The sequence below is a fragment of the Neolamprologus multifasciatus genome, chromosome 19 (genome assembly GCF_963576455.1).
Source record: "Neolamprologus multifasciatus chromosome 19, fNeoMul1.2, whole genome shotgun sequence".
NCBI classification, from domain to species: domain Eukaryota; kingdom Metazoa; phylum Chordata; class Actinopteri; order Cichliformes; family Cichlidae; genus Neolamprologus; species Neolamprologus multifasciatus.
In genome coordinates, this window is record NC_140457.1 from 23,946,400 (window position 1) to 23,971,758 (window position 25,359).

The following is a 25,359-nucleotide window of genomic DNA, read 5'->3' on the forward strand; positions in this document are numbered from 1 at the left end:
CCGCCCTGACTCCTCCCCGTCTGATCTTCTTGTACGCCCCAGAGTCTCCACCGAGTTTGAGAGAAACGGGAGACTTGAGGGCTCAAGGTGAGGTTACCTCCCCCACGTTCAGTGTGTCTTCCCTTCCGAACGTAGGCTTCAGTTTGTCTCCGTCTGCACCATCATCCAATTTGCTCAATCCCCTTCCCCCTGCATAGGAACCACTTTGTGCTTACTCCCTTCAGGGACGTTCGAATGTACTGTTGCATCTTTAAAGCCTCGTCTTTGAGTGTTTTTTGACATAATGTAATTTTTTTTTTTTTTTTTTTTTTTTTTTTGCATGCCACTGTATTTGTGAGCTACTTTTGTTAGCATGGCATGCTTGTTTATTTTGTCACTCCTGAAGCTCAAAGACTGCCGCCATGTGTCTAGCTCCAGTTTACATACAAGTTAATTTCCAGAGAATAAAAATGTATATGTGGAAAAACCCAGAAACGTTTGAATCATCTGAATGATCATATTGGTTACAATGTAAATGAATTTGAAACTAATGAACATAAGAAATGAAAATGAAATTCAAAATGAAGTGATGGGAGGAGCAAAAACAGGTCAAAATATAGACGAGGACTAGAACAGAACCATTTCTAATGCGTACAGGATGATTTTGCTTTTCATTGTTACCCAGTACTTACATTACTAACTCTAATATCTTTGAATTACAGACAATTTACAAGACTAAGGTGGATATTTGTCTTTTAATCACAGCTTCAGCCAGTGATTACTGTCCTTTATTTCTTCATCTGTTCCACTAGAGTCTTTTAATTAATACTCTCAAAAATATTTGACTGCTGTAGTGTATGCCAGACTGGTTATCTTTTATATGATTATAAAACGAAATAAATGACATTCAGTCACAGTTTGCGCGCGTCATCTTGACTCAATATTAAGTCAACACACAGTCAACACTGCAAAAAGATGGGATCCCAGATTTAGAAGTAATGTAAAGCGGACAAAAGTGCGACTAATCTAAGTGTCTAATATAATAAAAACAACGAGATGTAGGTCCTGAAGAAATGAGTCAAACGTGGGCTCAGATTTAAGTTGCTTGCAGAAAGCGCAGCGGTCTTCTGGGTTTTTCAGACTTGCTGCTCACTATCAAACCACTGACAAAATGTAGTAAACGTGAAATATTTGAGTTCAAAATGCAAACAAATGGTGAGTAAAGAATGATGATAAAAATTGTGTAGAAAGAAATCTTAACCTTTTGAGGTTTGCTTCTTTAAATAAAGTACAATCTTGAGTTTTTACTGCATTTTGTCAGTTTCACTGCTTTTCAGCTTCATGCTGAGACTTAAATGATTTTTTTTTCATGTTGCTTGTTTCCCTCATATGAAAATAAACAAACTGGGGCTAGAAAACCTCATGTGGAAATGCATCAGAGCTGTGTAAAACATGATTTAATTTCAACTAATTCCTGCCGCTTCTGCCTGTTTTAAACATATTTTTTCAAAATAAAATGTTTTTCTTTCAAATATATTCACAGATCCTGCTTTGTAAAATGCGGGAGGAATACTGTGTGAGGCTAAAAACTCTCCTCCGTGTCTCTTTCTCCCAACAGTCGCCATGTACCTGGGGATCAAAAAGGGGAAAATAAAGACAGTAAACCCCGCTCCCTCAGATTCACTTGGAGTATGAGGACCACCAGCTCCATGGAGCCCTGTGATATCATGCGGGAGATTCGCAAGGTGCTCGACGCCAACAACTGCGACTACGAACAGCAAGAGAGTTTCCTGCTTCTTTGCGTCCATGGAGACGGGCGAGCTGAAAACCTGGTGCAGTGGGAGATGGAGGTTTGCAAGCTTCCCCGTCTCTCCCTCAATGGCGTCAGGTTCAAAAGGATATCCGGCTCATCCATCGCTTTCAAAAACATTGCTTCCAAAGTTGCCAATGAGTTAAAGCTATGAACAAAAGGGTTTAAAGTATACATATATATATATCTAGAAGTATTTAAGCTGTACAATCATCCAAGTAGCAGTTTCCAAATGTCTCCTTTTTCTAAACAAAACACAGAGTATGTATTGAATATTATAATGTATAGATTAAGGCTTTTGGCAATAATCACCGAATTACCTACTAATATCTCAGTCTGTTCTGACCGCACAGGGTCGACATTAATGAGTTGAATATGATTTGTCATGCTGTGAATGTGGACGAAAAAGCATTTCTGGTCTTATTTATTTCACCTTTATTTTTCTCTCTCCTGGAAAAAGGAAAATGACGTAGCGTTCTGTTTTCAGTGTAAATAATGTATCTTACTTTGAAGATGGCTTCTCTGCAATACTCATTTTGTTTTGTTTTTTCTTCTCCTTTTGTATTTTGTTAAAAAGTAGAGATGGGGAGTCCATGTAAATGCCCACATGGTTAAGGGTCACTCATGTCTCAATTAAAGTGTCTGTCAACCTAAAGCTCGAGTCTGATCAGTGTTGGGCTTTTGTTTCCAGCTTCATCTAAATTACATTTGATGTCAGTGCATGTTGGGACATCTGCTTGTTTAGTCATTCAGGTCTCTTAAAGTTTCCCAACTTTGCCTCCAAGGTTTAAAAAAAAAAAAAAATTACCTGCAAGTTGCTTCTATCACCAACTTCACTGTGAATTCAACGGTGCCTCCATCTGCACCAAGACTGGGTTAAATTACATGTCTGAGACATTTGCATCCGTGTTTCCCAAAACAAAGAGCCAAGTCTCTCATGATTCCAGTCTAATACTAGCAGAGGAGAGTCACAGTGGAAACTGAGCTGCATTTAAGGACACTAGCTGATGCATAATGGGTGCTGAAGATAGGAAATGCATTTAAGGAAATTTGCAGCTTATGTTTAATGTCTTAAGTTCATTTTGTAGGGAGTAAAAGTGCAACCAGAGTCACTTGGAAGCTTCAGGCACCCAATCTTCCACTGCATTGGTTTGTTTCCTCATCTTGTGCAGCATTTAAAATCAGTGTAGTTCAGACTGATGTAAAGAGATCAGCGGCTCCCCTTAAAATGTGGCATTTATCTGCATTTGCCTTAAGTTAGCTACAGGCTTTTCCACAGCTACCAGGACTAGTATTAAATATTCTAAATATTTCATCAGTTTCACTGCAATGAATTACAAGCAGGCTTTGCTTTGAACAGAACAGTTTATTTGATGTCAGAAGTTACAGGAACAGTTTCAACTTAAATACAAATCCCAGCTGTAATAGAGTGCATTCAAGGATGGAGTCAACCAGAGTAGACGGTGGGTGAGGAATGGAGGAGAGTAGGAGTTTGGGAGGGATTTACTTCTGGGCGGGCATCAGGTCATCGATGGACTGTCCTTTCTCTAGCCTCTTTTCCATGTCCACCAGCAGCTTGACTCCGTCGACCACCATCTGCACCAGCTCCACCTCAGAGAATCCCAGCCTGTCCGCATTGGAAATGTCAAAGACACCACCCACAGCAGCAGTGTCCACTCCACCTGATGGTAAAGCAAAAGGGTTTTTAAATACAACTCAAACACACCTCACAGAAACTGACATTTGGAGCATTTCTAAACAAGGCTTTGTCATGTACTGCTCAGGAAAATGCAACTAGTTGTGAAATATGAAAATGTGCTCAATGTAGTTTTAAATTTGAAGAACACGCAAACCAGTTCCAGCAGTAGAAACTAAAATAATAAAATAAAAATGCTCACCAGTTCCACGTTTCTGGAGCCTCAGCTTCTTGAGAGCTTCCTCAAACTTGGTATTTTTGCTCAAGTTTGGCAGCTTCACATGTACACCTGCACGCAGGCCAGTGCCCAGGTTAGACGGGCAGGTGAGGACGTAACCCAGGTGCTCATTCCACATGAATTCGTGGCTCCTCTCCTTGAACAGGCTCTCAATCTGCACAGATATGAATATGCTCTTAGAGTCTTGCTAATGTGAACAGAAACTCTGCTAAAGATCAGTGATTAGAAACTTAAGGCTTTTCTACCAACCTTTGTGAGCCCGGTACAGAAGCGGTTAAACACTTCCTTCATGTTGCCTCCTTTCTGCATCGAGATCACACGCAAGTGGTCCTCTTCATTCACCCACACCAGGAAGGTCTTGTTATCATTGTGCCTGTAGACAGGAAATACAATTTTAAGTCAAAATACCAGCGGAGAGATTTACATAATCCTGGCAGACAAACTGCATTAAAGACGAGCCGTTACCAGATGCCTCTGGCGTCGGGCCAGTCGCGGGCCATCCCTGAGGCCAGCAGCAGAGGAGACACTGGCTTGTCAAACAGGAAGTGGTCATCAATGAGCTGCTGCTGCTCTGCGTCAGTCATGTTCTTCAGGGCATAATATTTCCCCTTCAGATCTCCAGACAGAGAGGCCAGAGCTGCAGGGACAAGAGCCGTGATTTATGACAGATTTGAGACATGAAAAATCCACTATGACAATTGTGGACAAATTACTCTTAGGCTGCAGTTCCGGTCTGTGATGAACAGTTTGGAAAAAGAAAATGCTGAAAAACTGATCCAATTCCACACTGAGCTTTGGAAAATCAAATTAAGATAAAAAGATTTATTAGTGTTTTTAGCATCAGAATAAATTGGTCATAAGAGTCTAATCCACCTTTGTTTCTGTGCTGCATTTTAACAAACACTAGGTGGCATCTACTGCCTCACAAACGAGTCCGCAAGCATGAGCAACGTGAATCACTGGTTTCAGGGCATAGAGTTATGTTGCTTTTATATAACAATCGTCTGGCGGCAGGCCGTCTCCATCTGTGTAGATCAGCTTAGTGACTTGCAGCAGAGTACAATCACTGTCACTAACCATCTTCTTTCAGTACAGAGGCCTCCTTACCTTCAATGGAAAGTTTTTCCACAGCGCGTCTCTCTCCTCTGCTGCAGTGTGGTGGCAGACTGAAGCCGCGGATGCTGCGGCCTGTTCGGACCCTGGAGCTGAGCACGTAGTTGGGATCGAGATCATCACCACCCTTAGAGAGCAGAGTCACATTAGGCTTGGCTGAGATTCCAGAGTTAAATTCGACTTTGTTAAGCGATGGCAGAGCTGCTGTACCTTCAGGTTGCTTGAGTTGAGGTCAGTCTTGTGCTTGTCTGTGGGTTTGTATCCTCCATGTCGGTCCTCGATCACAGGGTCCAACAGGTCTTTGAAGACTTCGTATGTCTCCTCATCCCCAGCAACACAGCCCACAGTCATAATGAAGGGGTGGCCTGCACGTGAAGCCAACAGGGTCACAAGAGACTGCGGACAGCAATATACAAACAAACATCCTCACAAATTAAATGTGCTCTGTGTCCTCAGGGCTCAGACTGGGACTGTTACTGTACCAGGATTGTCAACCCCTGTCTGAATGACATGATCTATGGTGAAGCCGCTGGGTGTAGCCCTCTCTCTCAGCTTCTTGTACATGTCCTGGGTTAAAACCTTGGCCATGTAGTTGTTGTGCTGACTGAGATCTGGGTACTCATCCTCAGCTGACAGCCTCTTCAGGGTCAGCTTGACCATTTTGTCAGAGCTAAACGGAAACAGTCTACATGGTGAGGAGAGTTACCTGCCATACAGTTTACAGCTACTAGGTCATCCCAACCTGAAGGGTTATAACATCAACTTCATTTGTGTTGTAGTCTTAAATACAGTAGATAATATAGCACATAATAAACCGAATGCAGCAGGGACTATCAGCTGCATACATTATGTAACTCTGGTAATCTTTACACTTTGCTTTTAAGTTGTGCAATACTGGCCTGAAAATGGAAACCCATTTAGAGTAGAGTGGCAGGTTCAAATAGAATCAGTACTCCATATGTTTGTAAAAATTGGTTGACTTTATCCCCTTAACAAGGTCACAGTGCAAAACGCCTCCCCCTCACACAAACAGGGACACAAAGCACCGCTGAGACCATTACAGGCAGTGGATCAAACAGAACAGATGGTGGTTTGGCTGAAAAGCTGCTTGGGATTTTTTTTTTTTTTTTTTAATAAATAAATACCTGGGTTATCAACCCCAGTCTGAATGACATCATCCAGAGTAAATCCACTGGGTGTTTGTTTGCTCCTCAGCCGCTCATACATAGCAGGAGTCAGAATCTTGGCCATATGATTGTTGTGTTTGCTGAGGTCCGGGTACTCCTGCTCGGAGGAGTATGTCATCTTCATCTGGTTGTGCGTGTTACCGAAAGGCATGGCTGATCCCTGGTCGGAGGACGGAAGGGAGAGACGGTGAAAAAAACCCAAACAAACCGCAAAATACCGATAGAGTCAGGACTGAGTCTACAGCTGACATGCACGTACAAATGGGTGCTCGTTTCTGGGGGAGGGGGGTGGTGTTAGCAGATAAACGATTCATCCCGCTGTGCAGCGAGTGTCCTGAGCGCGTTTAGCAGGTGACAACACATGCACCACATCAGTTTTGTTAAGCATAATTGATCGCATTTCTTTTTTTCTTTTTTTTTTAAATCACCTTAAAAAAAAAAACTCAAATGTTAACATTAGTTCCTGTAGTAAAAAGCGCCTTTTTTGCCGGTGCGACCTAATTCTAAATTAAACTGAGCGAAAATCTTACCTGTTGTCGAATTTGCGGATTATTACTATTACTACCAGGGCTTGATACAAAGATCCCTATTTTTCCTGACCGAGGAGCTCACAAGCCACCAGCAGCGTCCCAGCAGCTCTCCAACCGGACTAAAGACTTGAGATGGTGATTTATAGCAGACGATCCTCCGCTCCCATTGGTCAGTATTTGTAGTCCATTCATTTAATTGGACGCGCTGATATTGCTCCAGCGAGGATTCCTTTTGTTCGCTGGTATTTCACTCCTATTTCTCGTTTTTGTGGTCTTTGTTGCATTTTTGCAGCAGTGCAATAAATTACTTATTACACGTTCATCTTTCTGGTTTCTAGTTTTAGACAAATTATCAGCACCTTTAAAAAACAGAATGCAACTTAAAGTGCAAATGAATACATAATAGCATATATTTTTTTTCTCCTACTAAGGTAAAACTACAATCTTACATCCACTAGTTTAACTTACTGGTGATAACTGTTTTTGTTGTTGTTGTATTTATTTTTTTTTTTTTTACAATTATCCTATTTAATGTTCAGGAAATAATCGTACAGATGGTAAAAAAAAATATTTGCCAAAGGCGAAATTTGCAAATTCGCAAACCAACTGCACAAAATAAACGTGAATCTGCAGGTTTTCGGGAAAAGAGGTTTTTACAGATTGTTGCTGCTTTGTACACCGGGTTATCTTCCGGTTTCATCGATTCAACTTCCTCTGAAAACAACGCCACATGTGTTAGTGAGGAATGAATGGATGTCACTGCTGAACATAGAGCCGCATTAAGAGCAGAATTGGTCCCCTTAAGTCTCATTTTTGCTTGTTTTGTCCAACAGTCAAAGAGCACTACTTCTGAAGGAGGTAGGTGGAGAGCTTCCAACGGCTGCTTTTTTCCTCTAATAGCCGTTAGCCGGTTCTAACAGGTGCTAGCATCGCTAACGTTAGCATGTAAACGTTGAAACGAAAACTTCGTAAGTTGACTTATGTTTTCAGACGTTTTGCACTGTGGCCTTTTGCCGGTTTTGTGGAGTTACAATTTTTGCCACTTTAAACACAAAACCAGTCAAACACGCAAAAACATTACATTTACATTTTACATTTTACAGCGACCCAAACATGAACGTTAGTTTGCTCAGGTGACTAACGTTAGCATCATTTACACAAAACGTATTCTCCATTGACTTGTTTTTCCTTATTTTACTATAAACAGAAATTAAATTAAGTGAAGAGGTAATATAACACGATCTACTGCCCCTAATAGGCAAAGCCATAACAGTTTGCTTGACTTCAATACCAGAGAAAAAAAAGTTGTCTTTAAAACTAACAAACAAATAGAAATATAACTGTAAAGTCATCTCACTGACATCTTCTCCATGTTTCTCCGATGTAATTTTGTCCTTTTTTCACTTGAAGGAGAAGCTGGTTAAAGTAGATCCGCCGTTCAGATGAACTAAAACAGTCGTTGGTCCTCAGGTTGAACGATACTGGATTTAATAAGCAACGTTCAGTGCGCGTGACAATTCAAGAGCAGCTCCGTCAATTAACGTGTGACAGCGGCACAGTTGTTACCAAAGCAACAAGGAGCCTCGCATCAGCAGCAGACTACGTTTTCCGCTTGTTTGTAATGTGCAAAAATGAAAATACAATTGAAAACAAAGTTAAAAAGATATTGTTTGCAAAACGATCAACCAGAATCTACAATGTCAAAATGGGAAGATATTAAGATTTGGTAAAACGTATTAGTTTATACATCCTTTGCCCTCATGAGATGCTTGCAAACTAAATTGAACTTCAGATTGTAGGTAAAAACAAATTGTTATAAAAGAAATCCCTTCACAGTGATGGCTTATCCTGATTTTAAAGTTGTAAGTTGAGTGAAATATGTCAAATTAGTGATCAACCAACTACATCATATAGTAAAAAGAAAAATGCCCTTTAAGTAGGCCCGTCTTCTTTTTCCAGAGTGGCCGTGCTCACGATGAGTTTTGTGGAGTACTCGGACTTCATTCAAGATGGGGATGTTGCCATCATTTACCTGAGCCACAACAATGTGATGCCTGTCAAGGTGCAGCAGGGTGCCCAAACGCAGACACGCTATGGAGTCATTCGCCACTCCACAGACCTGATTGGTCAGCGTTACGGGTCAAAGGTGACCTGCAGCAAAGGATGGTTCCATGTGCTCCACCCAACGCCGGAGCTGTGGACAGTTGCCCTGCCGCACCGCACACAGATCCTCTACACCACAGACATCGCCTTCATTACCATGATGCTGGAGCTGAAGCCAGGCTCCATCGTGTGCGAGTCAGGTGAGGGTGGCATCATGGTGATGTCTCGTGGATGGAAACCGTTCTAGAAAGGAAGAGTTATCAGTGTGTGTGTTTGCTTTAACAATATATTCCAAATACATAGAAAATCATAAAGAAATGTGATCTCAATTGATGTGAAAGGTTTCAGTGCACTATTTTATTGGATTGCTATTTTAATCTGTTTTAAAACAAACTTTATGTACACTGGGTGTTTTATTGATGCTGGGACAAACTGGTCTATTTGAATTAGCAAGCGATTATCAAGCTAAAGCTCACTCACAGGTCTGTTCGCTGCAGCTGTCAGATCAGTTATATTGGGTAGATTATGACCATCATCCCTCTTTAGGGTCTGTGTGACTTTTTATAGGGTCACTGCTGACTAAAAAGGCATCAGTGCTCCTGCTTGAGCATAAAGTCAAGTCTTAAAGGGGGATGCTGCTGATGCTGCACCAGTCTGTCTGTCATCAAATATTCAGCTGTTTTCTGTCATGATTTTGTTAGCAAGTCAACCTATGTTCAACCCTTAACCTATGATTTGGGATGTGCATGTCACTGCAAAATATTATTCTGCATTCACAAGGGACTAATCAGCTGTTCTTTGAAGCTCCACTTGTTCTGTGTGGGTTTTTTAGTAACATGATACCCTAGTTTTGCTGACAGATTTAGCATTGATTCTTTTTTTGTTTGTTTTGTTTATTCCTAGTATTTGGCAAACAGACGACTGAATCCTCGCGGTAGTTTGCTGTACAGACAGGTTTTACATGTTTACAAGGTTGACTTGTCAAGCACATGCTTATTATCCAACCTGTAGCTGGAGTGGGGTAATGCATGTGTCTTCTGTCAGACATTCATGAAATGGATGTAGAGATGTCATCCATTAGTAAGATCCAACATTCATCAGCTGAATTTTTATTTTTTCTCTCTCTTTTTTGTTGTTTTTAAAGTAAGTGACCTGTGCAGCTTTGCTTGTTGTGAAAGTCATTAGAAAATGTTAAATTAAGCTCCAAGAAACTCTTAAATATTAAAATGTTACGTTGTTCAGGTGAGCTGTAAATCCTCTTTTTAGAATGTCTCACCTGAGGATTTATAACAATGTTTTTTTTATTCTTACAGTAGCAAAGTTTGATTTGTTCCGTCCTGCATTTTTTAATTTAGTTTGCCCTCAAATCTTCTCTGTTGCAGCTTTTAAGTATTGCCTCATTTGAATCACCCTGTTTACACCTTCGAGTGCTAGCCAGATGTTGTCACGTAATGAAACTCAGCTGTTCGTATTGAACATTATGGGATTGTTACAGATGTGTCTCTGAACATTCAGGCATTATGTAACCTGCAGTTTTAGTGTCATTCCCATTTTTTTTTGTCCTCGGGGATTCCTCCAATCACTGCTTGGCCATCATTTCCATTTGTCTAATTGCAATCACCCAGAGTGTGTTACTGTGTTTGGCTATGGATTGCACTTTATCTTAGTCTGAAAGCAGAAAGGAGGGTAGGAGAAGACGTGTGCGTGTGGTGCAGTGCTTCATCATGCCAAGATAGAATAAAACAACAACCAAAAGTCATCCCTTTAATTATTAAACAAATAAAGTTAGAATAGCAGATAAAACACATGGTTAAGTAAACTCCTGAATGATTATAATGTTTTATTTGGGGTGCTTGAGCATCATTTGTGTTAATGAGGTACAAATCAGCATTTCAGTGGTGACTCATGAGCCCTACAGTCAACAACGACAGCGAGTATGTGCTGTGGACACTTTTTGCCAGTGAGCTGTGTAAACAAGCAGAGATTGGAAGTGATAATTTTGCTGTTCTTGTGCTGACATGCTAAACCTGCTGAAGGAGCATTTATTCCCGTAGAGGAGTCACCTTGAAGGCAAGTTGGTCTCCAAGGTTTGTAGGTAATGATTTCCTGCTGGCTTCATTTTCTTCACAGCTTTATCAGGCGTCATCAATCAGGTCCAGAGCACATGAAGTTGTCAAATATTTGCTAAGGGTAACACCGTACATGTCAGAAGGTGGAACATCAAGTCAGGATAACATTTAGCGCTTGGGCAAGTGTGAGCCGAAGCCTTTACTCCTTTTTTTAGTATTTATAAAGAGAGCCCAGTGACATGATCCTGTGTAAGACGTGGAAACCCTGTTGCAGATGCATTCTTTTTGTTAAATTTCCTTTCTCAAGGTGCAAAATATAGGTTTCAGAATATTTAAGTCAAGCACTTCAAATAAATGTTTGCAACATGCAATTTATTTTCAGTTAATTGCAGTGACACCAAAAAAAGCATGTCTTATTTTTTGCTCTTGATATTGAAATTAATCGACTGCCCGTCTTTAGAAAACAGCAAAACCTCTGTAAATCACCCATAAATCTAACCACACCTATGAGGGCTGTTTGGGGATTGCGCTTACATGCCACTTTCTGGCCCTAAATGTTAGCAATAAGTGCCAGTTAGCTCTGCACCTTGACGTTAGCCTGAAATTTTAGCCCGATGCTCAGTTGTAGTGCCCAGAATACACTAAACTGTGGGATGCTGGTGGTTGCTTCCTTCATGTCCTTCCAAACCATTTCTGTTGGATTAATCCCAAGACTCGACTTGGCCTTTGCAAAACACAATATTTATTAATCTTTGCCCATTCTTTAGCAAAACATTTGTTGTTTAGAAGTTAACGTTTGAGAAATCCCAGAGTGGATCTGACACCTTGCTTATACAGTGCTTTTGTTGGTTGGTAACAGTGGCCTTGATTTCAGACAGTGTGTCTGACTGTGGATGGAAAGTATTTCTAGATGATTTTTCCAGGCTGCATAAACAGCATTTTTCCAGAGGACCTCAGAAATGCGTCATCAAAAATATTTTTTGAGGATAAGTCTTTAAAAGATACATTTTCTTTACATAAAACAGGGCATTCGCTTATCCCTTTCACTGAAAATATCCAGCTCTGAATTTACCTTTCAGTTTACGGCTAATCGTTGATGTTTATATTATCTTCGTTACAGATGTGTATTATCAGATTATTTACCTCAATAATTAAATCTGAAAGTACAATAAATACCTTTCCGTTGTATAATTGGGTTCTCTTTCGCTACTTGAAAGTCTATTTCAGTTTTAAGCTATATTTGTGCGCTTATATCTTGTATAAGACGACTTAAAGGCTCCAATGGAAGCTGGCCATTTTTAAACTTTACTACTTTGTAATGATCACTCTCAACATTAGCCACAACATCCTCTTACAGCTGGCTCTCAAGCAGCTTAACTAAAACATTTGGATTTGAGGGTCATTCACACATCACAAGTTAATGATCAGATGACATTTTCCTGTTGCTTTCGCTTTCTAAATTGCTGGGAAGTTAAATTATGTGACCTCTGTCAGGGTTTTGCATTTCATCTGGCCAGTAACCATGTTGTACTCGATGTAGGAACAAGATGAGGAACAGTAAGCACAAATGACCTTCAGTTCAGGTCAGTTGTATTCCCATTCTCAGCCCCCTCCCCCACTCTGGCTTTATCACTACTTCCTCTTGTACAGTGGCTACCAGCTGACTTGACGCCTTGTTGTGGGAGGAGATTAGAAACATTGATATGATTCATTTCTTGAACTCATGCATTGAAGCAAAGCTCTCAGTTGGTAGCATGTACAGTCATGTAGGTATTTTTTGTTTGTTTTACCCAGTGGAGAAAAGATGGATGTGGTTGATTCTTACATGTTGCATTGTAAAACATGTCTGAATCTAAAACACTAAGGTTTTAGATTCTGAACATTTAAAAGCGACACGCACCATGTGACAGTCTCCCACTTCCTAACGAGGACAAGAGCTACATGTTTGATGTAGTACAGAGCATCTGGAAAGTATTTACAGCGTTTCGCTTGTCCCACAATTTGTCAGCCTTAATCCAAATAGATTAATTTCATTTTACCTTCAAAACTCCTCCTCAAACAAATACCCCATATTGACAAAGTGAAATTTATTAAAAATGAAAAACAAAAATCGATAAATCTGCATTGGGGTTTTTTGTTTTGTTTTGTCTGTATTATTGTAGGGTTTTTACCTTACCATATAAATTGCCTTGAGGGATCAGTTGTTGTGAGTTGGTATTGTATAAATAAAATTTAACTGAATCGAACATTGCATGTTGAAGCACAAACCAAGCCGTGAAATCTAAGGAATTCTCTGTAAACCTCAGAGACAGGATTGTATCAAGGGATAGATCTAAGGAAAAAGAAGTGCAGCACATTGGCCTCCATCATTAGTAAATGGAAGACGTTTCGAACCATTAGGACCCCTCCTACAGCTGGCCACCTGGCCAATCAGAGCGATCGTGGTAGAGCAGCCTTAGTAAGTGAGAAGACCAAGAACCCAATGGCTACATTGACAGAGCTCCAGTGTTACTCTGTGGAGAGCAGAAGGATAACCAATCAGGCCTGTATGGTAGAAGGGTTAGATGAAAGCAACCCCTCAGTAAAAGGCACATGACAGCCCACAAAGGGTTTGCCAAAGGCACCTGCAGGACTCTGAGACCATGGAAAAAAAATCTCTGGTCTGTCTAAAACAAAAATAAAATTCTTTGGTCTGAATGCAAAGGAAAAAAAGGGTCATGCTCATCATCTGGCCAATATCATCCCTGTAGTGAAGCACAGACCTGCCCCAGAGTGCGCTGGACTCTGAACTGGGCTGAAGGTTTATCTTCCAACAGGAAAATGACCCTAAGCAATCAGCCAAGATTAGAAAGGAGTGGCTTTGGGACCACTCTTTGAACGTCCTTGAGTGACGCTGCCAGTAGCGAGGCTTGAACCTGATTGAACATCTCTGGGGAGTTCTGAAAATGGCTGTGCACCGACAGCCCCCTTCCAACTTGATGATGTTTAAGAAGAATGGAGGAAACCTAAAATAAGTTTGCCAAAAGTTTTGCGTCATACTCAAAAAGACTTGTGGTTGTTATTGCTGCTGCACTGAGCAAAGGTTGTGAATACTAATTTAATATTAATTGCTATTAGTATCTAGTGTTTTTAGTTTGATTTATTTTTAATGCATCATAGAATACCCATGATCCTTTTTGTCTCGTTAGCAGTGCTGCTCATGAACCGCAGGGAAATAACTCAACTTGTCTAAAACATTGAAAAAACATTCAAAAAAGGAAGTCTGGTGAATTTCCTTTTGGGGTTTTTGGGAGGAATGTCAGTTTCAAACACTACACCCTTGGTACTAAAGAGCAGTTTTAGCATGATAAACCTGAAATGCAACAATAAACATTGTAACCACTAAAATCAGTGTAACACTGTACAAATTAGGCTTTTTAAAATCATTGAAATTCACTTTCTTGACTTATAGTAAAGGTCAACAGTTCATGTCCCAACACTCAGTCAGAACATGACTCTTTGTTGTTACGTCATTACTCAGAATGGGCGTGAAAGCCTCACATTGGAGGGTTTCTCACACTTTTCACAGCATATCTGTCTCCTGTAAATGCGTCGCACTGCTTACACCTTTTTTTCGTCTTGTTGTTGCTAAAATTTGATCATCATCATTTCAATGATACCTATTTTTTTTCTGTTGTTCTGTGTAAAACCAGCTGCTTCTATATGTCCTGTTTTAGTGTGGTATCACATCATAATCGAGTTTCCCTTTTTCAGTTTTTGGCTCATACTGAAACCAGTATTCCATAGTCACTATTGTATTAAATCCTAAAGTGAGAAATAAGTGCACTCGGATGTTAAGTGGAGCAGTCCTCATCTCTGCAGTACCAGCACTCTCTCATTTTCAGCGTTTTAATTTGTCTCCATTTAGAGAGACACTTGTTATCAATTGTGGTCCTTTTCCAGATTTTCCAGACTTTGTGCACTCAGACGCTGCACTGATGATGAACGGTAATGCCAGTTTGTAATTAAAAACTCATTTTCTGGGTTTAATTTAAAATGTAGAAAGTTCCCGTTAGTATGTGTGTGTGCCAGACTTTGCTATCATTCTTCCCTTTTAATCAGGGTAACTATAATGGAAACTGAGCATGTCACTATCCTGGCATGACGCCTGAGGTCCAGAGACTTTTAGTCACTGGCTGATGGTCAGTATGCAAGTAGCATTTAGGTACTGTCTGAGCCTCCACCGTAAACTCTGGTTCATAAACAAGTGTCTTACCAAAATTCTCTGCAGTGTTACAGTGTGGTGCATCATATGACAACCTAGATTATTATTATTATTATTATTATTATTAACCTTTATTTAACCAGGAAAATCCCACTGAGATTAAAAACCTCTTTTTCAAGGGAGACCTGGCCAAGATAGGCAGCAGCAGGTGTCTCACAGTTACAGAAATTACTCAAACACAGGCAGCAACAACACACATGCAACAATAAGTGAAAGAATACAAATAAAATAAAATAAAATAAAATTCAAATAAAAATAAATAAAAAAATAAAAAAAATCAGTTAAAATGACAATCAATCTAATTGAAACAGTTGCATGTTATGGACTTGGCCTCAAGGATTCGTAGTTTAGATTTAAAAGCACTTAATGAAATAAATTCAGTCATTTTCCTTCTGCAGTTGCTTCCAAGCCGAGGGTGCTAAATGGACAAAAGCTCTTTTACCAAGTTCAGTTCGGGCAAATGGCACAGAAAGCAACAAGTAACCATGCGGACGAAGAGAATACCGACCAGCATGTTTCATTACAAGCAGGGAACATAGATAAGGCAGAAACCCAAGTATCGCCTTATATATAAAACTGTATAAATGAGAGTTCCTGCGACTTACCAAAGCAGGCCATCCTACCTGAGAGTATAACTCACAGTGGTGAGTCTGAAATTTACGGTTAGTGATGAACCTCAGAGAAGCATGATACACAGAATCAACCATTCGAAGACATTGAGCAGAAGCATTCATATATAGAATATCACCATTTCTTATTGTTTTAGCATCTGCAAGGTTTCCATCAGTAATGTTCTTGATACTGTAGTGTGTGTGCTTTTTTCCCCCCCTTTGACCAAAGTCTAACCTTAATTGAAATATCACTTAAATATTTAATGTCTCCGAAACCTTCACTGAAGTTGCAAATGTACAAAATGGTTACAATAATGGAATCAACACAGTGTCAGCAAAACAGTAATATTGGTCTTTGGTCATTTACAGAGACAGAAATCGGCATCAGTGCAGTGACTCAGAATTTCCAGTTCAGTCTTTCTACAGAAACAATGACTAAGTTTTCATTTTCTGTAAATGAGGCAATGTAAGTCAAAAACATCTCTAAACTACGTGCTCTGTCAGCCCTGTACATGGCTCGTTATTAAAGTATCCCCAGCTTCTAATGTGGTCCAGTGTTTCCTGCTGCAGCCATTCCAGTTTTTCAATGTACTGTGTTTGCAGGCACAGACCATCCAATCCAGCAGTTTGAGCTTTGAGCAAGTCAAAGCGCTGCCGTGTATTAAACACTGCCTTCTTTGTCACCACAGTAACAAAGGCCGTGGTGATGTAATGTCGAGAGAAGAAGGATCAGGGGTGGAGGATGGGATCTGCTGGCCTCTGGCTGTGTTCTCAACACTCCTTGCCCGAACAAGTCACATGAAGAGTGGTGTCCTCCCTTTCACCTCCCCAACTTTCCCTGTAAAATCACAATCACTTGTGTCATTTGTTCACAAGCTGTAAATTAGTGGGCTTTGTTTAGGGAACAGCACGGGGCTGCTTCAGGGTGAAAAAGACCTGCTCGGAAATGTAGCGTCCACTTATCGTCCAGAGTAGACAGCAGAGCAGTGTGAAAATGTGGGTGTGTGTTGTAGTCGGATCTGTGATCTGGTTCTACTGACTGAGGATAGAGGACAGCGCTTACTGTCCATTCTAAAATACAACAGCGCCTCATTTTGAGGTTTTGTGAGATTGCGTTGTTCCGTAGAATACTTAACCCGAAAATTTGTATCTGTATCTAGACTGGTCATTTAAGGGAAGTCAGTGAGATTGCTATACATGCAACATAATGTGAAGTGTTGTCCAAGACCATTTCTTTATCAGTGCTTTGTCCATACACAGAGATGAGGTTTGATAATACCTTAAGTCTGAATCTTTCTTGGTTATTTAGTTTGTGCTTGTCGACTTTTATTTTGAAATGGCCATTTCGTGTAGACTAAAGCGTTCTTCTCAGATGTTCTGTTTCACTATGTGACCCTTGTTGTCTGTGGTTTTCTAGGTACAGGTAGTGGTTCCCTCTCCCACGCCATCCTGCGCACCATTGCCCCAACAGGTCACCTCCACACGGTGGAGTTCCACCAGCAGCGCGCAGAGAAGGTCGCCGAGGAGTTTAAGGAGCATCGCGTGGATCATCTGGTCACCGTCAGGAACCAGGATGTGTGCAAGGATGGCTTTGGTGTAACAGGGGTGGCAGATGCAGTTTTCCTTGACATCCCCAGCCCCTGGGATGCAGTGGGACACGCCAAAGTTGCTATGAAGAAGCACGGTAAGAGTGAGTGTGCATGTGAGGGAGGAGGAGGAGAGCTCTAATGAGCGTGTAGCAAGATGACTATCTAGTCAGGGTGTTTCAGGTAGCTCAGTCTACAAATTGCAAGGTCGAGCAATGATGGTTTGCATCATGGCTGACTGTAGGCTCATGCTCTATTTTTGACCTGTTGTGTTTCTGTAACCTGGCATCAGCAGGAGATGGAGGTCTTCCCAGATAGCACACAGAAAGATTACAGGTGGAAAATTTTTAATTTCTGAATGTTTGTTTTAGTTTCCCTCTGTGTCCCTGTTTCTGCACTCGGATGTCAGTCTTGTCCTGTTTGTTGGTGTCTTTCAGCCGTCAGTCAGAGATATTATTCTCACCTTGGAGCTTTGTGTCAGTATTTAAACTGAAAAAAAGGACTGAAATGCGAGTGAAAGTGAAAATGTGAGTGTAGAGGACAATGAGTGGATCTATTATGTAGTGGTTTACACATTAGCTTGGTATGGGAAAGGTTTTGGGATCAGTTCCAGCTGGAGATACAGATTCCTCCAAACTGTGAGCTGTGCTGCAGCTCATGTTTACCTGTTCTTCACATAAATGTGTAAGAAATATTTTTCCACTAAGTCTCACTGTGATCTAACTATATGCAGAAATTAGGAAAGAGAATCTGGATCCTGATAGTTAAGTACTTTGCTTTGTGTGTACGTGTACTTAGTGTGTGTGTGTTGTCAGACAAATAATCAGCACCACCTGATGATGACTTTGGCGTGACTCGTCCTGGTGTTTCAGGAACATGACTGTGAACGGGCACATTTTAAAATACCAGTCCATGAGTTTATCTCCCCCCGGCCGCGTCGCCACACTCTGCGCTCCCAGAACAACCATCGATCCTGCTCTTCGGCTCTCATTAACCTTGCCCTTGTGGTATTTCATAGTAACAGGAGCACAATCCAAACTCTGCTAGTGAGCTACAAAGCACGTAGGCGTTTCGTTGACAAACAGGATCTGCAGCATGCCCGGGCATGTTGGCAGTTCACTGGGGTGACCAGTGGTTAGCGATAAATTGTCCTATTTATCTGTTTCAGTGTCAGTGGGGTTCATGCATGAATTGGCTCTGAAAATGAGGGAATGACAGTAGGCTATACTGCTACTGTAGAACTCTACCGCCCTCCAGGAGAAGATGCAGTTAAACCCCACAATAGATTACCTTTTATTCCAGAAGAAGAATAAATATGCTTGTTTAGTTCAGTTTGTCGTGGTTATTTTGCTTCCATGCAGAGCAGTCACAGCTGTTGTGATCAGCATCAATTCAATTCAATTTTATTTATATAGCGCCAAATCACAATAAAAGTCGCCTCAAGGCGCTTCATAGATACAGAGAAAAACCCAACAATCATATGACCCCCTATGAGCAAACACTTTGGCGACAGTGGGAAGGAAAAACTCCCTTTTAACAGGAAGAAACCTCCGGCAGAACCAGGCTCAGGGAGGGGCGGCCATCTGCTGCGACCGGTTGGGGTGCACCATCAGGACCTGATGGTTACATTTGTAGAGGTTCACGTCAGGATGCGGCAGGTCAACACAGAATCCGTTACATCTGAGGCTGATGGGTCGGCCCTGGTCCGACCAGAAAAACTTTCCATCGTGGTCACCGGCCACTCTCAAAATAATCCATTAGCACAACCCAACACTAGATAAGTAACACAGTGAGAAAGTATATTCTTTGCTTTATTGTTAATGTGCACAAATACTGCCCCAGAAATTATATAAACAAGCTATAAATAAGCTTTTGTGGACATGAGAGTTCATATTTTGTTTACTGTAAAACACTTTAAACCATAAACCACGGCTCTGTCCTCTGTAATGAGAATCTGCTGAGCTCTACATAGTTGCCCAAAACAGGGACTGCAGGAGAGAAGCTGAGTGTGCACAAGCCCAGATTGCCCTGAGAAAGTCACCTTGGCCAAAATACTGGAATACACTTGTGTAGGTGAACACTTGCTTAGCTTAGCTGCTACATCCTGGGTTTAAATTTCATCTGTGCATTGAAAACACAAACTGGAGTCGGTGTCAATATTTATTCTACCACTACAAGCACAGTCGCCTTTAATTTAACATCTCAATCCAAGTCAGCGTTAATATGCAGAAGATTAGTATTTTATGAATCTTAAAGCCAGAGTTCATGAATGATTTTACAAAGTAAGCCGAGTATGAGCAGGAATGCAGAGGGGACGAGGATGCTGCCCTGAAACTCTCCCACCACCTCTTTGACTCCCTTTTATGGTGCCACAGCTACATATTCCATCCATGAGCTGTTGGCCCTTGCATGCATATACGTGCATGCGCGCGCACACTCACACACAAAGATACAGATAAATAGAGTGCAGTCTTGTTGCAGAAGCAGTCTCATGACCATACAGGGTTATGCTACAGGCAGAGAGCTGCTGGATGAGGCTCCACGAGGAAAGGTTTGGTTTACTGCCCACTGTTAAAACTGGGTTTTCTCCAGAACATCAATGCCCCAATATGTTCCAGCTAAACACAAAAAGATGTAATAGTAAACAAACTAACAAAGATAGAAGTAGAATGGGGTGTTGTGTGCTTGGTGATAGGGATGCAGTCCCCAAGAGTGGGGTTTTCACACTCTCAGTGAAAGAGGCGTGCTTTCTGCTGAGGCCATATCATAATCAATTAAAACACCAGGTTTCTTCAGCTTCTGTCATGATTAAAAACTCATACATCCTATTCTGTTGAAAAGAAATTCTCCATCTTCAGGACCTGCCTGAGAACTGCAGAGACTGGAGGAATAAAACAGCTGAGAGCGCGTTTTCTTTAGTGGACAGAGTGTAAGACAAGGGGCAGGGAAATATTTCTTTTTTTCTCTCAAAGTCGTAATTCTCCTAACGTTTTGCCAAGCAGCCCGGCCCTGTGTTCGGCTGTTCCCTGAGAAGGATCCTGAATCCTATCAGAGCCCCCCCCTCACAGACTTATGGGTGGTATTATGCAAGTATAAAGCAAACATGTCCCATGGTCTCAGACACTCAAGAGCCTTAAACTTTACAACTAGGAATCAGTTTCATGCATATATTAAAGCCATTCGTGGGAGTGCGGCTGATATCCGGGGCCCCTAATAACCATTTGAAACACCCTTGTATAATCATCAACCCAGCCCCCTCCCTGTGTATTCACCGTGGTTTCCAGGAGACCGCTGTTGAATGTCTTGAATGTGTTTAATGCTGTCTCGAGGGAGACCGCTGGTTCTGTTGGCCAAAGGAACGACCAGTATATCAATAATCCTGACGTCTCCTTCAGTGTTTACAGACACAACGGACTGCAGATTTGATCCTTTTATTGTCAGCCGTGCCCCTTGAGGTATCTCTCTGTAAAATCCTGTAACAAAGTCAAGATGCAGCATTTTTTTCCACTGAAGTGATTTTTAAAAACCAGCAACAGTGGCAAGTAAGAGCTGCAGAGGACGGCTGTAATCTTCTGGGCTACAAGTTATATTTAGGGACACAGCGTAGAGTCACTCCTGTATCTGTTCCATGAAATAACAAGTCAGTAATCAAAGAGGAAAATGTAAACATCTTATTCTTTTGCTCTTTTTTTTGTTGTGACATCTGCATTCAGTGCAACCATCAGGTCAGACTTTAGGTTTGTAACCAGAGCAAGTACTCTGCTAGTAGTGTATGTGGTGGTGGATCTGCCTGTTCTTTCTGTGCTACAATAAATGCTGTATAATGTAGTGCAAGAGCAGGTCTATGAGTAGAATGTGACTGAACAACGACAGGTTACAGATGACAGAGAGCCACACTGCAGCCTTCTGATTACATAAGCAGCTCAATCAGAGACATCCAAACAGAGAATCCACAGATTTAGACTGAGTGTGTTTCACTTGCTTGGTGTCACCATATTTATATTTTGAAATATTAGTTGGTGTTGGTTTTAGAAAAGTTTATTTTCTCCATATTAAACCCCTATTAAGGCACTTAAGATTTTCACTCTAAGATGTTTAAATTTGTTAACCCTGACCCCTGACCAATGCAGCTGCATCGCTCAGAGTCACATTCTTTGTGCTTCAGGACAGCCAGTGAGAGTTTTCTTGGCTGGTCGCTCCAGCCTCACGCTGCGATCACAGCTAGGATTCATTTGGAGACGAGAGGTCGTGGCCAGTAGGTGATCTGTGTTCATTAGAGCACCGGCTTATCCCCTGATGAGCCCCAAGCTGCAGCCTGGACTCAGCAGGTCGCAGGACTGCTTTTGTTAGGAAGGAAATATGTCTGGAAAGGGCTACAGGGTGTTTGGAAAGAAACAAATTATTAATAGAAGGTGTAGTATCGTAGGGATCCCAGGGCTGATACTTAAATGTCTTCTCGGTCCATATCAGGTCTACAAATCTTGTTTATGTTATGAATCTTCATTCAGGGATGTTTTTGAGGAGAATTGTTTTCAGACTATAAACGTGGAACACTTTCTATACTTAGATGCTTTGAGAAAGAGTGATGAAAATAACGCTAAAGATGATACTGTAATGATTAGCAGATAAACTCAGAATAAGATGGGAGCGCAGATTAAGATGTGCAGAGATGTCTCTGGGTTGGGAGTCAATACAACCTGGCAGTTATGTATGTCTGCCGGTAATTATTGTTCAGTTTGCACAGTAACAGGTCAAAGATCTTACTTCAGACTAGGGATGCAACGATACCAATTTTTTCAAACCGATACGATACCGATACTTGGATCTGAGTACTTGCCGATACAGAGTACAAAAAACGATACTTCTACCACACACACACACACAAATACAATTAATTGGAAGACAGGTTTTATTATATTCCCTGCCGATAAAAAATAAAATCTTAATAAAAATGACCACAAAAAAATTTCAAGTGAAAAATAAGCACTTCTGTTAAATTATTGCAGCGTCTCCACATTGTAATTTTACAAAATATCACTGAACTATTGGCACTGTCTCGAGCTTTCAGAATAATAAATAAACACTTCTGTTTGGAATAAAATAAATACAAATTAGGTTTGCAAATAAAATAAACTTTTAAATTATTGCAGAGTGTCCATATTGTAAACAAACAAAATAATTTTTATTATATAAATAATCAAATATAAAAAATTATAAAATAAATAATAAATAAAATAATAATTGTCCCCCTAGTGGCCAATCTAACAAACTACAACAGAAATGACAAGCCACCCTCTGATTAATGAAATAAGTTAGTATTGGTTCATGGTATCGGCTAACTTTTACGAGTATGAGTACACACACATTTTACAGTATCGGTCCCGATACCCGATACCAGTATCGGTATCGGTGCATCCCTACTTCAGACTATTGAAAATATGGATAAAAAACAGACTTTGTACCAGGACACTGAGGCGACGACAGCTCATTCCTGTTACTGCAACACTTTTTGAGACGCGAACCTGAATCTGGTGACGGTAACAAGAATGCTTTCTGCTGTCCTGATGATAACGTTACAGCTGATTACACGTGCCAAAAACTAGAACTCACACCCTGCTTTGAAATATTGTTTTTTGTCTTTTTAAAGACAAATACAAACCTTGTTTGGGCGTGACATTGACAAAATAAGGTTTTTGGGCTAAATTTAATGGTCATGTCAATGTTGGCAGCAGCAGTAATAAGAGCGGGACAAACAGGAGTGAACACTGGATATCTTTCAAGAGCAGGAATTCTGACAGGACCATAGAAGAGAGCTTTGAGTTTTATATATATCGGGAAAAACAAGTTACGGTAGCAGACGCACTTGTTCAGCTGCACAGGAGATTGCAGTTGGTTACTGAAAGTAGTGTTTTAGAAGCTGGACAGGAAGTGATGTCATGATTATTTTCAAAGCAGTTGCATTACCTTTTAAGACCTCTCTAAATAACATGAGCTGACCAATACTGGCATAAGTTGACAACAAAGAGCGCTTAAACGATTATGGTCACACATGGTCTTGATACTTTTTTGTGAGCTTCGTGTTTACTTGTGGTTTGTTTTCTGTTCTGCGTCTCCTGCAGGTGGTCGGCTGTGCTCCTTCTCTCCGTGCATAGAGCAAGTTCAGAAAACATGCGAGGCGTTGCAGGATCAGGGCTTCGAAGACATCAGCACCACGGAGGTGCTGCTGAGAGAGTACGATGTCCGAACTGTCTCTCTACCGCTGCCAGATTTCGGCCCTGATCCCGAAACCACAGAGGAGGCGACTCCCGCTGCTCCTCCGAACCACGCCTCCATCTCACTGAAGACCACCACGCTGCCCAGAGAAATGCCCGGCCACACGGGGTACCTTACTTTTGCTACCAAACCAAGAACCTAAAGCTTGGAGTGAGAGGGATTTCTCTGGAACAGAGTTTATAATCCACCTCGCTCTGGTGTCATTCCTAAGGCTCGGGTAATCCTGCAGGAGTACCAGGCTCCTCCCGTCCCTGCCTGGTACTGCAGTGCCGGGAGGATTTACAGTTTTGTGCGTTACATAATTTTGTGCTTCGTCAGTTGGCACCGGTTCGATGCTTTCATCAAGCAGGACTGAAAATGAATTGAAGAGCAATTTCATTTGAGAAGATTAAGATTTATAACTCTGAGATTATAGCTGATTATTTGGCTCTCCCTTCCATAAGAATTACAGATAACCTCTGCTTTTATTTGTTGGGGAAGAAGGAGCTTTATTATTTTCAATAAATACAATGATTGTGGGACAATATTTGTGTCATATTTCTGTTTTGAAGCAGAGAAGCTTTGAAGATTTGACATGTTGAAGTTTGATTTAACAGCATGAAACCACACATTTGTTACATTTCAAACATAAACCGTGCTGCTACAGAGAATATTTCAAGTCTGTATGTTCGTGTTAAACTGCAGATTCCATCTGTTTAAGTCTCCTATACAAGGGAAAAAATCTGTCCGCAGTACTTCCTCCACACAGACACCTCCACGTGTCATAAACACCCTGAGTGATTGCTCCGTCAAATGCATCCATTGAGGTTTCCCCCTCCCCTGTTTGAAAGGAGAGATCCGGTGTAGCAGGAAATCATTACTGCTGTATTTAATTTGAGCTCTGGGTGTTCTCATTTATCATCTCATAAAGGGCTTTTTGTTTTTTTTGCAAAGCATTAGCCGAATAGTGTCTCCAAACAAATGCTCTGTGCAGAAGGTACAGCCCCACTTTCAAAAACTTTTGAACACTAAAATGTGAACTAAACATTTTACTTTTTCCTGAAAAATACTAGCTCACTTTGAATTAGACAGCAACTCATCTTTAAATTGGGATGGGGGCAACAAAAACCTGGACAACTAAGGGATACTAAAAGTAGGGCTGCTCAATTAATCGAATTTTAATCACGATTACGATCTGGGCTTTCAACGATCATTAAAAATGACTGAGCCGATTATTAGCCCCTCCCTCGTGCTTTACTCTCGCGCTGCTCCGTGTGGCAAATCGAGCGCACCTCTCTGCATTTCGGACACGTGTTTCGGACGCTCGGAAAGCTAAGCAGAAGTTATTTGGAGAGGAGAGTGGCTGTATCCCAATTCAGGGTCTGCAGCCTTAAAGTACGCAGCCTCAACGATCCTCAAGGGCCGCATACTTAAAGACCGCTAAGGCCGGAAGTGCAGGCTTGTGAAATGGGACGGTCTAGCCTCTGTTGCGCTGCCCAGGTTGCCTAGCAACCATGATACTAACAGCTGGAAACGTTTCATACAGCTTTGTTTGACAGAAATGAAGGAGAAAATCTTTTGTTCATTTGTTTGTTTGTTTCTACATGAGCTTTGATCATTCTCTGTAAGATTAAGCTCAGCTATTGAACGGCGTATATTTTAAAGTAAAGGCTGTAAAACCAAGTTAGTACAAACGTCACTTATGTCACATAACTTTGCCGACATGTGGCCAACAGTAATGTTTTAATGTTCTTCGTTATTAAACATTTGCACATAAATAAGTGACATAATATTCAGTACTTACTTAAAGTTTACTCTTCAGGCGCCCCTCATCCGCTGTTTTTTTTCAGCGAAATTATCCACACCCACCGCCGCACTATGCATTCTGGGATATGTTGGGCCATGAAGTCTACACCGCCAC

At 41.1% G+C, this 25,359-nt stretch overlaps 3 protein-coding genes across 20 annotated transcripts in view; 2 read left to right on the forward strand and 1 right to left on the reverse strand.

Moving 5' to 3' along the window:
* The window catches only part of mark3a (MAP/microtubule affinity-regulating kinase 3a), a 48,271-nt gene extending 45,827 nt beyond the window's left edge, over nucleotides 1-2,444 (forward strand). For 9 of the 16 annotated variants that reach the window (XM_085144301.1, XM_085144304.1, XM_085144303.1 and 6 more), the window contains 2 exons: nucleotides 43-87; nucleotides 1,598-2,444. In XM_085144301.1, coding sequence (XP_085000427.1) covers nucleotides 43-87; nucleotides 1,598-1,943 — 391 coding nt within the window. In that variant the 3' untranslated portion in view covers nucleotides 1,944-2,444. The remainder of the gene's footprint in view (nucleotides 1-42; nucleotides 88-1,597) is intronic. The other 7 variants (XM_085144305.1, XM_085144306.1, XM_085144313.1 and 4 more) reach the window with 3 other exon arrangements.
* Nucleotides 2,445-3,135: 691 nt separating this feature from the next.
* ckba (creatine kinase, brain a) lies at nucleotides 3,136-8,045 on the reverse strand. 2 transcript variants are annotated; one of them, XM_085144336.1, is made up of 8 exons: nucleotides 7,915-8,045; nucleotides 5,319-5,506; nucleotides 5,047-5,201; nucleotides 4,831-4,963; nucleotides 4,189-4,360; nucleotides 3,973-4,096; nucleotides 3,688-3,877; nucleotides 3,136-3,471 (listed from the first exon to the last, which is right to left on the reverse strand). In XM_085144336.1, exons 1-8 carry the CDS (start codon nucleotides 7,923-7,925, stop codon nucleotides 3,293-3,295), a joined length of 1,152 nt encoding a protein of 383 aa, XP_085000462.1. In that variant the 5' UTR covers nucleotides 7,926-8,045; the 3' UTR covers nucleotides 3,136-3,292. The 2 variants fall into 2 exon arrangements, with proteins under 2 accessions (XP_085000462.1, XP_085000463.1); XM_085144337.1 differs by lacking the exons at nucleotides 5,319-5,506; nucleotides 7,915-8,045 and adding exons at nucleotides 5,982-6,183; nucleotides 6,554-6,690.
* trmt61a (tRNA methyltransferase 61A) lies at nucleotides 7,174-23,983 on the forward strand. Of its 2 annotated transcripts, none has more exons than XM_085144338.1 (4): nucleotides 7,174-7,411; nucleotides 8,513-8,856; nucleotides 17,018-17,284; nucleotides 23,306-23,983. In XM_085144338.1, the coding sequence occupies exons 2-4, from the start codon at nucleotides 8,529-8,531 to the stop codon at nucleotides 23,599-23,601; spliced, it is 891 nt and encodes a 296-aa protein (XP_085000464.1). In that variant the 5' UTR covers nucleotides 7,174-7,411; nucleotides 8,513-8,528; the 3' UTR covers nucleotides 23,602-23,983. The 2 variants fall into 2 exon arrangements, with proteins under 2 accessions (XP_085000464.1, XP_085000465.1); XM_085144339.1 differs by lacking the exon at nucleotides 7,174-7,411 and adding an exon at nucleotides 8,174-8,352.
* The last annotated feature ends 1,376 nt before the right edge of the window (nucleotides 23,984-25,359 follow it).

Excerpts from the sequence above, each read along its gene's own strand:
- ckba (XM_085144336.1), bottom strand. Across the intron at positions 4,361-4,830 it reads GGAAAAACTTTCCATTGAAG|CTCTGGCCTCTCTGTCTGGA; the intron begins GTAAGGAGGCCT and ends TTGTCCCTGCAG. Across the intron at positions 4,097-4,188 it reads CCCGACGCCAGAGGCATCTG|GCACAATGATAACAAGACCT; the intron begins GTAACGGCTCGT and ends TCCTGTCTACAG.
- trmt61a (XM_085144338.1), top strand. The coding sequence starts at position 8,529 with ATGAGTTTTGTGGAGTACTCGGACTTCATTCAAGATGGGGATGTTGCC. Across the intron at positions 8,857-17,017 it reads CTCCATCGTGTGCGAGTCAG|GTACAGGTAGTGGTTCCCTC; the intron begins GTGAGGGTGGCA and ends GTGGTTTTCTAG. Across the intron at positions 17,285-23,305 it reads AGTTGCTATGAAGAAGCACG|GTGGTCGGCTGTGCTCCTTC; the intron begins GTAAGAGTGAGT and ends CGTCTCCTGCAG.